Source organism: Stegastes partitus, unplaced genomic scaffold (genome assembly GCF_000690725.1).
Source record: "Stegastes partitus isolate 25-593 unplaced genomic scaffold, Stegastes_partitus-1.0.2 Scaffold1901, whole genome shotgun sequence".
Lineage (NCBI taxonomy): Eukaryota > Metazoa > Chordata > Actinopteri > Pomacentridae > Stegastes > Stegastes partitus.
The window spans coordinates 82,064-92,756 of NW_007579632.1; the positions used below are offsets into that span (position 1 = coordinate 82,064).

The 10,693-nt window shown below is 41.3% G+C and overlaps 1 protein-coding gene across 1 annotated transcript; it reads left to right on the forward strand.

Annotated features, from left to right (window-relative positions):
- Positions 1 to 1,346: 1,346 nt before the first annotated feature.
- Positions 1,347 to 7,989, forward strand: LOC103373069 (uncharacterized). The gene is made up of 8 exons (XM_008302871.1): positions 1,347 to 1,562; positions 3,487 to 3,525; positions 3,679 to 3,897; positions 3,989 to 4,267; positions 5,269 to 5,535; positions 5,648 to 5,851; positions 6,282 to 6,401; positions 6,490 to 7,989. Exons 1-8 carry the CDS (start codon positions 1,529 to 1,531, stop codon positions 7,017 to 7,019), a joined length of 1,692 nt encoding a protein of 563 aa, XP_008301093.1. The 5' UTR covers positions 1,347 to 1,528; the 3' UTR covers positions 7,020 to 7,989.
- The last annotated feature ends 2,704 nt before the right edge of the window (positions 7,990 to 10,693 follow it).

The window sequence follows — 10,693 nt, forward strand, 5'->3', positions numbered from 1 at the left end:
AGCTGAGTCAATCATGTACTGAGAATTTTTGTTGGTTACAGAGTCTAGTTCATATAAACAGCTTATTATTGGCAATTTAAATTAAAAAAAACTTGACATCTAGAATAAATACATAAAAACATAAGCTTGGATTAGTGTTTTTCCTGATAGAACTGCAGATCAGACATAAATTGCTCAAGGACTTTCAGAAAGTTCAAAAACAAACTATTCTGTGTGTTTTTTTTTTTACAGGTTTGGGCTTTAATTATGTCATTTTTCCATAAAAAAAAAGAAAAAGAAAACATGCCTTTGGGGCAAAGGGGGTTAACTAGAGTGAAAAGTGCTGCATGTCTTAATGAGCTTCCAGGAGGCTCCTCAGAATGCAGCTGATGTATCTTTGCAGCCCTCAGCAGTGATCTGATTAAGATGGGACGCATCACATGTATCAGGCAATCTCATACTCCAGCATCTAGTTTGCATTAATCACATGCACGGGGCAAAATTGCAACATGTAAATGATAAGCACCAGGCATGATCCTCAGTTGCCGTCTTGCTGAACGCCTGCATATATTTGCCATTATTCTGGTAGCTGTCACCTGAACGCACCTCTAGCTTTGATCTGTATGAGGCTGGATGGTCATTTGTCAAAAGATTGAGCTTCAGCTTTACTTCTGAAGGACCTGCACCATCTTTCAAATCATAATCATTAACAGGAGGATTTAGGCGTTGGATACGGATGCAGTAAGAAGACTAATGAAGACACCTGCTGGGGCACGACTACGTCTCCTGCTTCCTAACTTGCCCTCCTTTTTTATGTGAGCTTTACGGCTTCCTCACAGTCGACCTCTTGCTCCCCATACAAAGCGGTCTTACTTTATATATTTTATTTCCCTTTTTTGGTTAGATTGTTAGCTTCTATTAATAGAGATATTCGATTGGTCTTATGTCACCGTTTGCTTTTGAGCCTCGTGCATTTCTGCCAGTTTTTCACTTCTTTATGCTGCAGTTTTAGGCCTCCTTTAGTGCAGCTTTAGCTGTTGCACATGTTACAATTCATATTTGTAATTATGAAACCTGGTGACTGCTCTCTGTAAATTAATTAGTCATCTGCAAGCCTCCAGCCATGTTTTACATACTTTTTTAAAATTTATAATAAACGTAAATTTACATTATCTGCACGTCATCTATGTGTTTTGTTTTTTTTAAATGAAAAGCTTGCGTACTTTGTCTCAGGCATTAACCAACTTTTTTTGTATGGTACGCAATATTTCCTGGTGTAAGGTAAGTTCAGAGAAGACGACTTTTTTGTATCTTGCTTACAGTAAAAAGGAATGTCATTACAAAGGGGAAGTATTTTTGTTAGATAATTTTGCAGAGAATCTATGTTGTGTTTTGTTCTTGCAGCACTTGCGTGGTTTCCCACTCCCCCCTCCTCAACTCCTCAACTTCCTTAACATGAGTGAATAACTGCCACAGCCACTTAGTGTCTGGTCAGTGCTCGGTGCCTCTGTCACAGTGTTGTTTACTCTTGTCCGTGTCGTTTTGGGCGATGAGGGCTGGAAAACAGCTGCTGCTCCTGGCAGGTAAGAAAGATCCAGGGTAAAAGGAAGCTGGACTGCTGGGTAGTTTGGAAGGTTTCTTATTTTTACTATGATGACAATTATGTGAAGCTTTTGACACAGAATATTTTACTTGATCCTTGATGTTGCAATTAAGCAAGTGCAACATTTCTTTAAATAAAAAAAAGATAAAATGTCTTGCATTTTGTTGAATTTACTGTGGTGAAATTCATTTAACATATTTATCTGAAATACTGTGAATTAGCATTTTAGCATATTTGGCAGTTTTTCTGCAGACGTGTGCTAAAACAAAGTAGTAAGGCTTAACCCGGTCATCCTAAAGTAAGCATTTTTGTGCATTAAGCTTAATGTTTCATGATGCTGTGTGCCAGATTGTGGTCTTCCATTAGTTGAAGGATGCAAATATTTGGAATACAAGCTAAAGCGCAAATTAGAACTCCACAGCTGAAAAGTTGAATAAATAGACACCTACGCAGATGCACGTACACGCATAATGTTGTGTTTTTTATGTGGGGATATTGACTTTTATATTGATTTCATGGAGGTTTATTTTAACCCTACAGTTAACGGAATGAATGGGAGGTCACAGTGACATTTGATCACCAATATCTAACGGGTTCATCCTTGAGTTCAGGTGAACATTTAGGAGAAATTTGCTGAAGGTGTTCCTGAGATTTTGCATTTAATAGAAGCCGACAGACACATAGAAAACCTCAAAACCTAATGCCGGAGGTCAAACAAGCAAAAAAATAAATTAAAAATTGGCGAGACTGCAATGATAGAAAATTCAATATCACAACAAGACAAAAAAAAAAAAAGAGGAAAAAAAGAAATACACCCAAAAATTAGACAAATGTCTTTAAATCTGGTATTTGATCAAGGTTAGTGTTTGAGAACCAGTTCTCATTTGCAAACATGACCTGGTCAAGAGGCGCCAGCAGGAGCAAATACACATGGAAATTACAGACACAAATAGACACAAACATAGAACAAAAATAAACAAGTAAGAAGCATGAGATCATATGCAAGTGAGTGAGACAAGATATGCATGAGGTATTGATAAGTATGTGTGTAAGTAAAGTCGTGATCAGCAGGAGCAACAGTCAACTACAATCTGTTGGATTTTAGGCTTAAAGGTGGTGAGTGGAGTCAAAGTCACAAGTTTGAGAGTGTTTTGTAAGGTGTTCCAGTTGTTAGCTGCTGCAAAGTGAAAGGAGTTACGGAAAAAACAGTAGGAGTATTGGGGGGGGATGATGAGATGGATGTATTCACTAGACCTAGTACGATAAGAATTAGGGGCGACGTGAAGAAGAGAGGACAGGTAGGGAGGTGTCTTGCCCAGAACTGACTTGGTGAAGTGGTGAAGCCACCGAGTATGAAGGGAGGGCCACCTCATCAGTTCATAGAGGTCGCAGTGGTGAATGCGGAAGGGTGTATTTGTGGCAAAGCGGGTGGCTGAGTGATACAGAGTGTCTGGTTTTTTGAGCACAGTGTTATTGAACAAATAATAATTCATCAATAGAGATCCATCCATCCATTATCAATACACCGCTTAATCCTCACTAGGGTCATGGGGGGCTGGAGTCTATCCCAGCTGACTCAGGGTGAAGGCAGGGGACACCCTGGACAGGTCACCAGTCTATCACAGGGCTACACTTAGAGACAGACAACCAAGCACACTCACATTCACACCTACGGACAATTTAGAATCACCAATTAACCTCAACATGTTTTTGGACTGTGGAGGAAGCTGGAGAATCTGGAGAGAACCCACAGGGAGAACATGCAAACTCCACACAGAAAGATCCCGGGTGTCCTCACTGGGACGCACTTTGAATTTAGACTTCATTCCAATATAGTTGCAGGAAACTAATATGTCCTTGATATGGTCTAGAAAGAATAAAGTTTGTTTGTTTGTTTGTTACAGCGTTCACAGTCGTGGCAAGATGTCAGCAAAAGCCAAGCGGTAAGCAATATTGACACCTGCTGAAAAGTTATCAGGCCTCTGTTCTTTACCTCTATTTGATTTTATATTATATTTAACAATGAAAAAAAAAAAAGTCAAAATGTCTAAACAAAAAAGTGTATGACTTCTTTTCCTGTTCATCTGCCTTTTTAGTTTCGATGTCGCCAAAGCTCGAACAGATCTTCACTGGGGACTTGTTCTACTTGACTTGTGATGAAGGTGTAAGTCCAGTGAAATGGTACAAAGACGGTGTGGAAAACACGTGGACCAACAAAATGGTGAAGATACCAGCAGCTTCCCCCCAGCATTCAGGCTCTTATCAATGTGAGAGCAACGGACAAAGAAGCGACAGTTTCTCCATCGAAGTCCTGAGTAAATGTTCCACACGAAACATAAAAGTTCCCAAAGATCTTGTGGAAAGCTTCATACATATAATGGTGCAACTCGTTTATTTACCTTTCAGAATACCTCCCCAGTGCCTCGCTCACCATCCTGACAGGTCAGCCAGTGATGCCACTAGAAGACTCGGTTATCCTGAAGATTGAGAACGAGGATGGTCTGCAAGGATGGAACTGCTGGGTCAACAGAGGAACGACGACAAGACCGATTAAGCTGAAGCTTAAAGAGGACACTGTGAGTCTGCCCTTTCAGACCAATAAGCTGACAGTCCCCGAGACCGTTTACTGGTGCACGAACAGTACTCAAGGATGCAGAAGTAACCAAATCACTCTCAGGACCTCAGGTAGGCCTCCTACTAGTCGATCAGTGCCGGGTCGTGGTGCACATGCAGCACAATTATTGAGTTATCAGGATGGGAAAGAGGAAAATGTGCATATGTCTGTGTGGATTCTCAGTCAGTCAGATCATGGTAGTTGTTCAAGAGAACAGCTTTCAAGAGGAAGGACGAAAATGTGTAATTTTATAGCAGCCGGTGGTTCGTCAGCCAAATTGTTCGACGCATTCATAAGAAAAAAAAAAAGCATTTTACGGCTTCATTTAGTTTACATGCCAGTTTCTGTTTTGGAAGTCAGTCATCTTCTGGGTTCAACGTATCCTGTGCGTTAAATTTCAACAAATGCAGCCAATGTGTGAAAATTAAAGGCGGCAAAACCTGCCGGGCAGTGACAGCAGATCTTATTGGTAAAGGGAGCCACTTTGTTGCAACAGTTAAAATGATGGCAGCCAGTTATTTTCATTTCAAGGTGACAAAGCTAACAAGCATTTACAGACTGGGATTGACTGCATGACTGTGGCTGTGTCCCAAATCATCCACTCACTCCCTACTCACTGGGACCACTATATAGCGAAGCATGCAGGGAGCACCTCTGCAAAGGAACATTTCGGACAATACTCGAGCTATTAATTACTTCACTTGCTAGCCACGAGTTGTGCCGTAGCAGCGTAGTGCAAACACATCAAAATTACCTACATTTTAATGACAAGTTTTCACGCTCTCGTTCATCTAGTTTGAATTTCCTTTCGCACAGTGCATGATGGTCCATATTGCTCGGTTAGTGACCATCAGCTGTACACTACTTTTTCATTGTGGGATCATTGAGTGCATCATACAGGGTGTAGCATTTGGAAACTTAACATTCGGACAGCACTACACAATGGCAAACGAACACCCTATATAGTGCAGTACACAGAGGATAGGAGGTGATTTCGGACACAGCAAGTGTGTATTTATTTACTTGTTTAAATGCATTGGGTAAAACTAACCCAGCTTGCATCTTGTTCCAGATAAGAGGGTATTGCTGGAAATGTATCCTCTGCCTGCTGTGGCTGGAGAGCGCCTGACTCTGAGCTGTATCGCGCGGGGCACAGATCGGATCAGCCAGACCATCTTCTACAGAAACGACCAAATCATTATGACAAGTGACAAAAGTACCTACGAAACAGATTCTGAAGAGGGAACATATAAGTGTCATGCCACCTTCACATACATGGCCCGGACTAGCGGGCCTCCGGTCAAGGAGGTTTCTGACAATCAGGAGGTGTTTCCCCAAGGTATGCAAACAAAACCAGCAATCTCAAAAAAGACATTTAAAAAATAAAAAATTCTATCAACACCTTTTTTTTTTTTTTTTTTAAATGTGTCTCCTTGTCTTATCCATTTCAGAACATCCTGTCCAAGCAGAGCTCTCTGAAAACATGGACTGCACCTGCAAATCATGTCCCTCTGGCGCATGGTCGTACCGGTACTACAAGGAACACCATCAGTCCTGGGCCTTTGTGAGTTCTGATACAAAGCCACATGGATCCGGTACCTTTCGTTGCAGAGCTGTGTTGGACAACATGAGGACTTCCCTCAGCGCTCCTGTTTGTGAGTTTTTGCTTCGGCTTAAGAACATCATTTCCCTCTTCACATTAATACACATTAAGATCTCCCCAGTCTCTTCCAAAATAAAAAATAAATAACCATCATTGTCTCGTTAGTGTTATCTCACCGTAAGGCGAGAGACTTAAAATCTTTAGCATAAACGTCCACACATCGAGTTGCAATTTGTTACAAATGAGAATGGATTTTCTGGGTCTGATGTATGATGTGGTTTCAAAATGTCTGCGAGTCCCTCGGTTTTATGGATGCTCAATATTAAGCCGCCAAAATACCTCTTTTAAGTGCATTTCCTTTTAACAAATACCAATTCAGTTTGGCTGCTCATTATTTGGTCTGCTGGAGCTGGTAGTCCTAAATAGGGTCACAGTTCCAACCATTTCACACACTCCTGATACGTTACATCTTCCCGTTTCAGACGTCCCTGCTGCAGAACCAAATCTACTTCTGATCATAATTGTTCTAGTCGCTGCATCGGTGATTGTGCTTCTGGTAGCTGTGGCATGCTATATATCGCATAGGAGGAGAAATGCCCAAGGTGAGTATCTCCTACCTGTTTGACACATTTTGAGTGCACAGTAAAGGCCTCAGCTTACATCCTGCAACACATGTCACTCTGTTTTTAGGGGCAATTTATGAGGATGTGGCGCTTAAGTTACGACGGGGAGGCGATGACGACAAATATGAGACGCTGCAGAAGGCTTCGCGGACGGAGGCCGAATACGACACGCTTCAGTCAGAAGCAGCGGGAACACAGAAGAAAAGTGGTGAATATGAACCACTGAGGAAGGAGGAGATGAAAGAGGGGGTGTACCACACTTTGGGGATGGAGGGGGCAGTAGCAGCGGGAGGAGGAGGAGGAGGAGGAGAGGGTGGGTACGAAGCACTGAAGAAGCATGAAGTGAAAGAGGGGGTGTACCACACTTTGGGGATGGAGGGGGCAGCAGGAGGAGCAGGAGGAGGAGGAGAGGGTGGGTATGAAGCACTGAAGAAGCACGAAATGAAAGAAGGGGTGTACCACACTTTGGGGATGGAGGGGGCAGTAGCAGCGGGAGGAGGAGGAGGAGGAGGAGGAGAGGGTGGGTACGAAGCACTGAAGAAGCATGAAGTGAAAGAGGGGGTGTACCACACTCTGGGTAAGGAGGGCAAAGTTTGAGGACAGGGAGGATATGAAGGGAAGAAGGTCAAAAGGACGGTCTGAGATGGAGGAAGAATGAAGCAGAAGCAGAGGAGACATTAAGGGAGACGTACATCTCTGTGGCTTCTTTGCTCATTATGAAAAATGACATTTTCTACAAACTAGCATGTCTCATTCAGTATGCTGAAGTTCAAATTCTATTATTAGACAAAGTTATACCACACTTCAGTGCTGTATAGGGACAAGTAAGTAACTTGAGGTATCTTTCTCGCATGTATTCTTGAATAAAGAGTCAAATCCGTGTCAGGCTGTAAGAAAAAGTCCAGACATTGGTGTAAAAAGAAGCCTTAAGTGTAGTTTTACATTAAAGATGAACAGGGAGAAATGCTATCAGGTAGCAACTGTGTGCTAATATTTATTAATCATACAAAACATTGTGCAAAATGTCCTCATAGGCTTGCACCATAGACGAAAAAAAGGGATTTTGTGACATCAACAATCAAAAAACAACAACAGATTCATAAACACCTTTCAGTTTTACATTCATTTCAAGCCAACTAGTGGTACAAGTGGTCATCTTTCTAGTGTTCAGACTCATCATACATATATTTGCTTTAACAGTGTTATTCATTTAACTCACTCAAACTGAGCAGTCAGATTGAGCTTTTGCATACAGCGGCTCAGCTTTTCTAAGTCAGTTTCTAACATATATTTGGACGCTTCGGAAAATAAGCGCATACAGAGATGGAGAGCATTATCACAAGTATCCTTTTCTTTTTCTCTTACTATGTATTTGCCACAGTTTTGCTTGATGTTATTTGCACACATAAAAAAAAGGCAAAATGTTTTGTACTGTGATTCCTTCTTTGCACTCAAATGTAAATGTATTATATTATATTATATTATGCAGCGTGTTTGCTAATGATGAGACAGCATCTTGTCGACATATTGCTGAATTTTGTGCTGAAATAAACATATTTTGATTAAATTTGGCCATTTTTTCTTTTCCACTTTATCACAACATGTACGTTGGGTGTTGATGAGCCTTTGGATGGCGTTCTACATTTAACCAGTTTATACCAGCGAAAGTTAGAGGAGTTTCATCTGGTACACGCACAGCATTGTGGTTAAACAGAAGATGCTCTATTGACAGCCTCAACATTCCACAAACAGGACTGGAACCTCTTTGATCAGACTTTGAATTATATTGTTCGCTACACACTTAAATGAGACATAAGGAGACATCACTGACGATAATTTCTGAATTTATAACCACCTCTGTGTCCCGAAACAAGCCACGTGGTTTACAGCCTCCACATGGTGAGTAATCTGCACTTATGTAGCATATTTTCAGTTTAGTCAAGTTCTACGAAGTGCTGCACATGTTCCACCTGAGCCATGGTCATTTACAAAACAGTGAAACTAACCTAAAAGAAACTTCAACACATAGTCTAACAGAAAAGTGACTGATCATGCCAGCATCCAACTCCATCTACAGCAAATGATCAGGATCGTTATCAGGCTTCTGCAGAGCTTGATGATGAGCTGATCATTTGAATCAGGTGTATTGGAAAAGAGAAACATCTAAAACATGCAGGATTGTGGCCCTCGAGGACCAGGATTGCCCACACCTGATCTACAGCATGCATGCAGTGACGTCCTTTCGATATGAAACAACAGATTTTGTGGCAGTTATTGTGAAATGCACTCGCTGTCCTCTGTTGTTGTTGAGGGCTTTGTTTTTGCCAGATAATTCACCTTGTAGCTCTGCACCATCCTAACACCTTATGTACAGTAATGTCAATACTTTGTTTTGTATTCTTTATCTCAGCATATTCTATTTTTAATGTGACTTTATTTTAACTACCACATGGCTGCTGCTTTCTGAATTGAGTTAATTGGTCTGTTTTCATCTCAGTTATTGTAAAATCAGACTTTAAACTCTTTGATTTTTCTCATTCCATTGAAGAATATTCAAATCTGGAAGGCATTTATCTCAGCGAGGACGTAAGACTGACCTTCAAGCTCTATTCCTTTGGTGCCAACTACTTATCTGACAGTAACGTTACCTTTGAAAGCAGTGTTTCAGAGTAAGTAAGTTACAAAACCTGTCTTTTGACACCTTGCCACTAGGTTAGCAGGGTCAGTCACCACATTGTCTACGAATCAAGGGTCCATTTTATAACCTTGTTTCTGATGGGTCAAGATGTTTTCTGGCACAGAACAAATGAAAGCGGAACTGAGGAATAATCTGGTTTACCTGACCAGCTTCAGTAAACAGCAGCAAAACATGAAATTATGATGCAAAGCTACATACCTCAACTCAAGTCCAGTCTTTGGTGGAAACATGCAGGATCTTCTCTGTGGTATCTGACGTCTCATGTCACTTTCAAACGTTGTGCATTGATTTCTCTCCTCCATGTCATAAAAAAACAGCATTTTGTCAAAATATGCAGTAGCCGCTGCAAGAGTTTCTCAAATGCAAGGAGTCACAACACAAAGCTGGCACTCAGTTCACGTTGTTCATGGCACAGGGACAGCAATTTCCTTCTGAATCACGCCAAGAGTTTTTTTTTCTTGGTGGTGGTGAACTCTTGCTCGCAGAATGAAAGCCAGCAGGATTGAAGTGTATAGGAGGGTAGAAAAATGAGCAGCAGCAGCAGCAAACAATAGAAGTGTGATTTTCTCCCCAACACACAAAGAAGTAAAAGCTTTGGGGACAAGAAGCAGAACTGTAGAGGACTGAAACAGCAAATATGACATAACATGACCCCATGAGAGACACCATTCACTGAGCTCCCATGCAGTAGCTGCACCTTTGGCCTGTACCAACTTCCTTTGCAGATTAGAGGAAGGCACCACGCATCAGGAAACAAATATTTCCAAATTTACCCTAACAGTGCATTTTTATAATCTACATATGACTATTGAGGAACACAGGTTTGACTACATGTACAATAAACAACAGTAATCCAAAACAAAAGCCAAAATAAACAAAATTCCCGGTAAATCCTCCCCTCCCTGTCACGTGACTACTTGGTACGGCCAAACAAGGTAATTGAGAGCTGCTGGAGTAACTTCACTTTGAGCAACTTCTTGTGTTCATCTAATGAGTCCAGCAGAGTTTGTGTTCATGTGTGTGTGTGTGTGTGTGTGTGTGTGTGTGTGTGTGTGTGTGCCTTTTCAGTGAGAAGGATGCTCTCCTGCTCCCTCACACACTTACAACCATCTCTGACATCTGCAGAGTGCCGCTGCAGGAGTTTCTCAACAGTTATTCAGTATTTTCAGAAGCTGTCTGAATGTATTTACAGCAGAAGTGTGACCGAGGACACAATCCATATCTTCAAACAGCCGAGAAAAACTGCTTTGGGGAGAAAACATGGTATTTGAAGAATCCAAAACAGCAACCTTTGCCACTCAACAGCTTTCTTAGAGAGTGTTAGGGATGGAAAAATACTACTACTAGCCTCATTGTAAAACTAACGCGCTTGGGCGAACCAGAAAAAGATGCTTTTGTTTGAGTGTGTTCAAACTGTAGCTTTCTCAGAAAAAAGGTTTTAAGTACCGCAGAGTATAATCAGTTTGCGGACAGCCGGGCCTGTTATCACACGTCACTTCTCTGAATGTCTTGTTCAGTTTCCTGTTTTTATCTCTGCTACCAAAAATGAAAGTTCCTTTTTTTTTTTTTTTTT

Excerpts from the sequence above, each read along its gene's own strand:
- LOC103373069 (XM_008302871.1), top strand. The coding sequence starts at position 1,529 with ATGAGGGCTGGAAAACAGCTGCTGCTCCTGGCAG. Across the intron at positions 3,526-3,678 it reads ATGTCAGCAAAAGCCAAGCG|TTTCGATGTCGCCAAAGCTC; the intron begins GTAAGCAATATT and ends CTGCCTTTTTAG. Across the intron at positions 3,898-3,988 it reads TTTCTCCATCGAAGTCCTGA|AATACCTCCCCAGTGCCTCG; the intron begins GTAAATGTTCCA and ends TTTACCTTTCAG.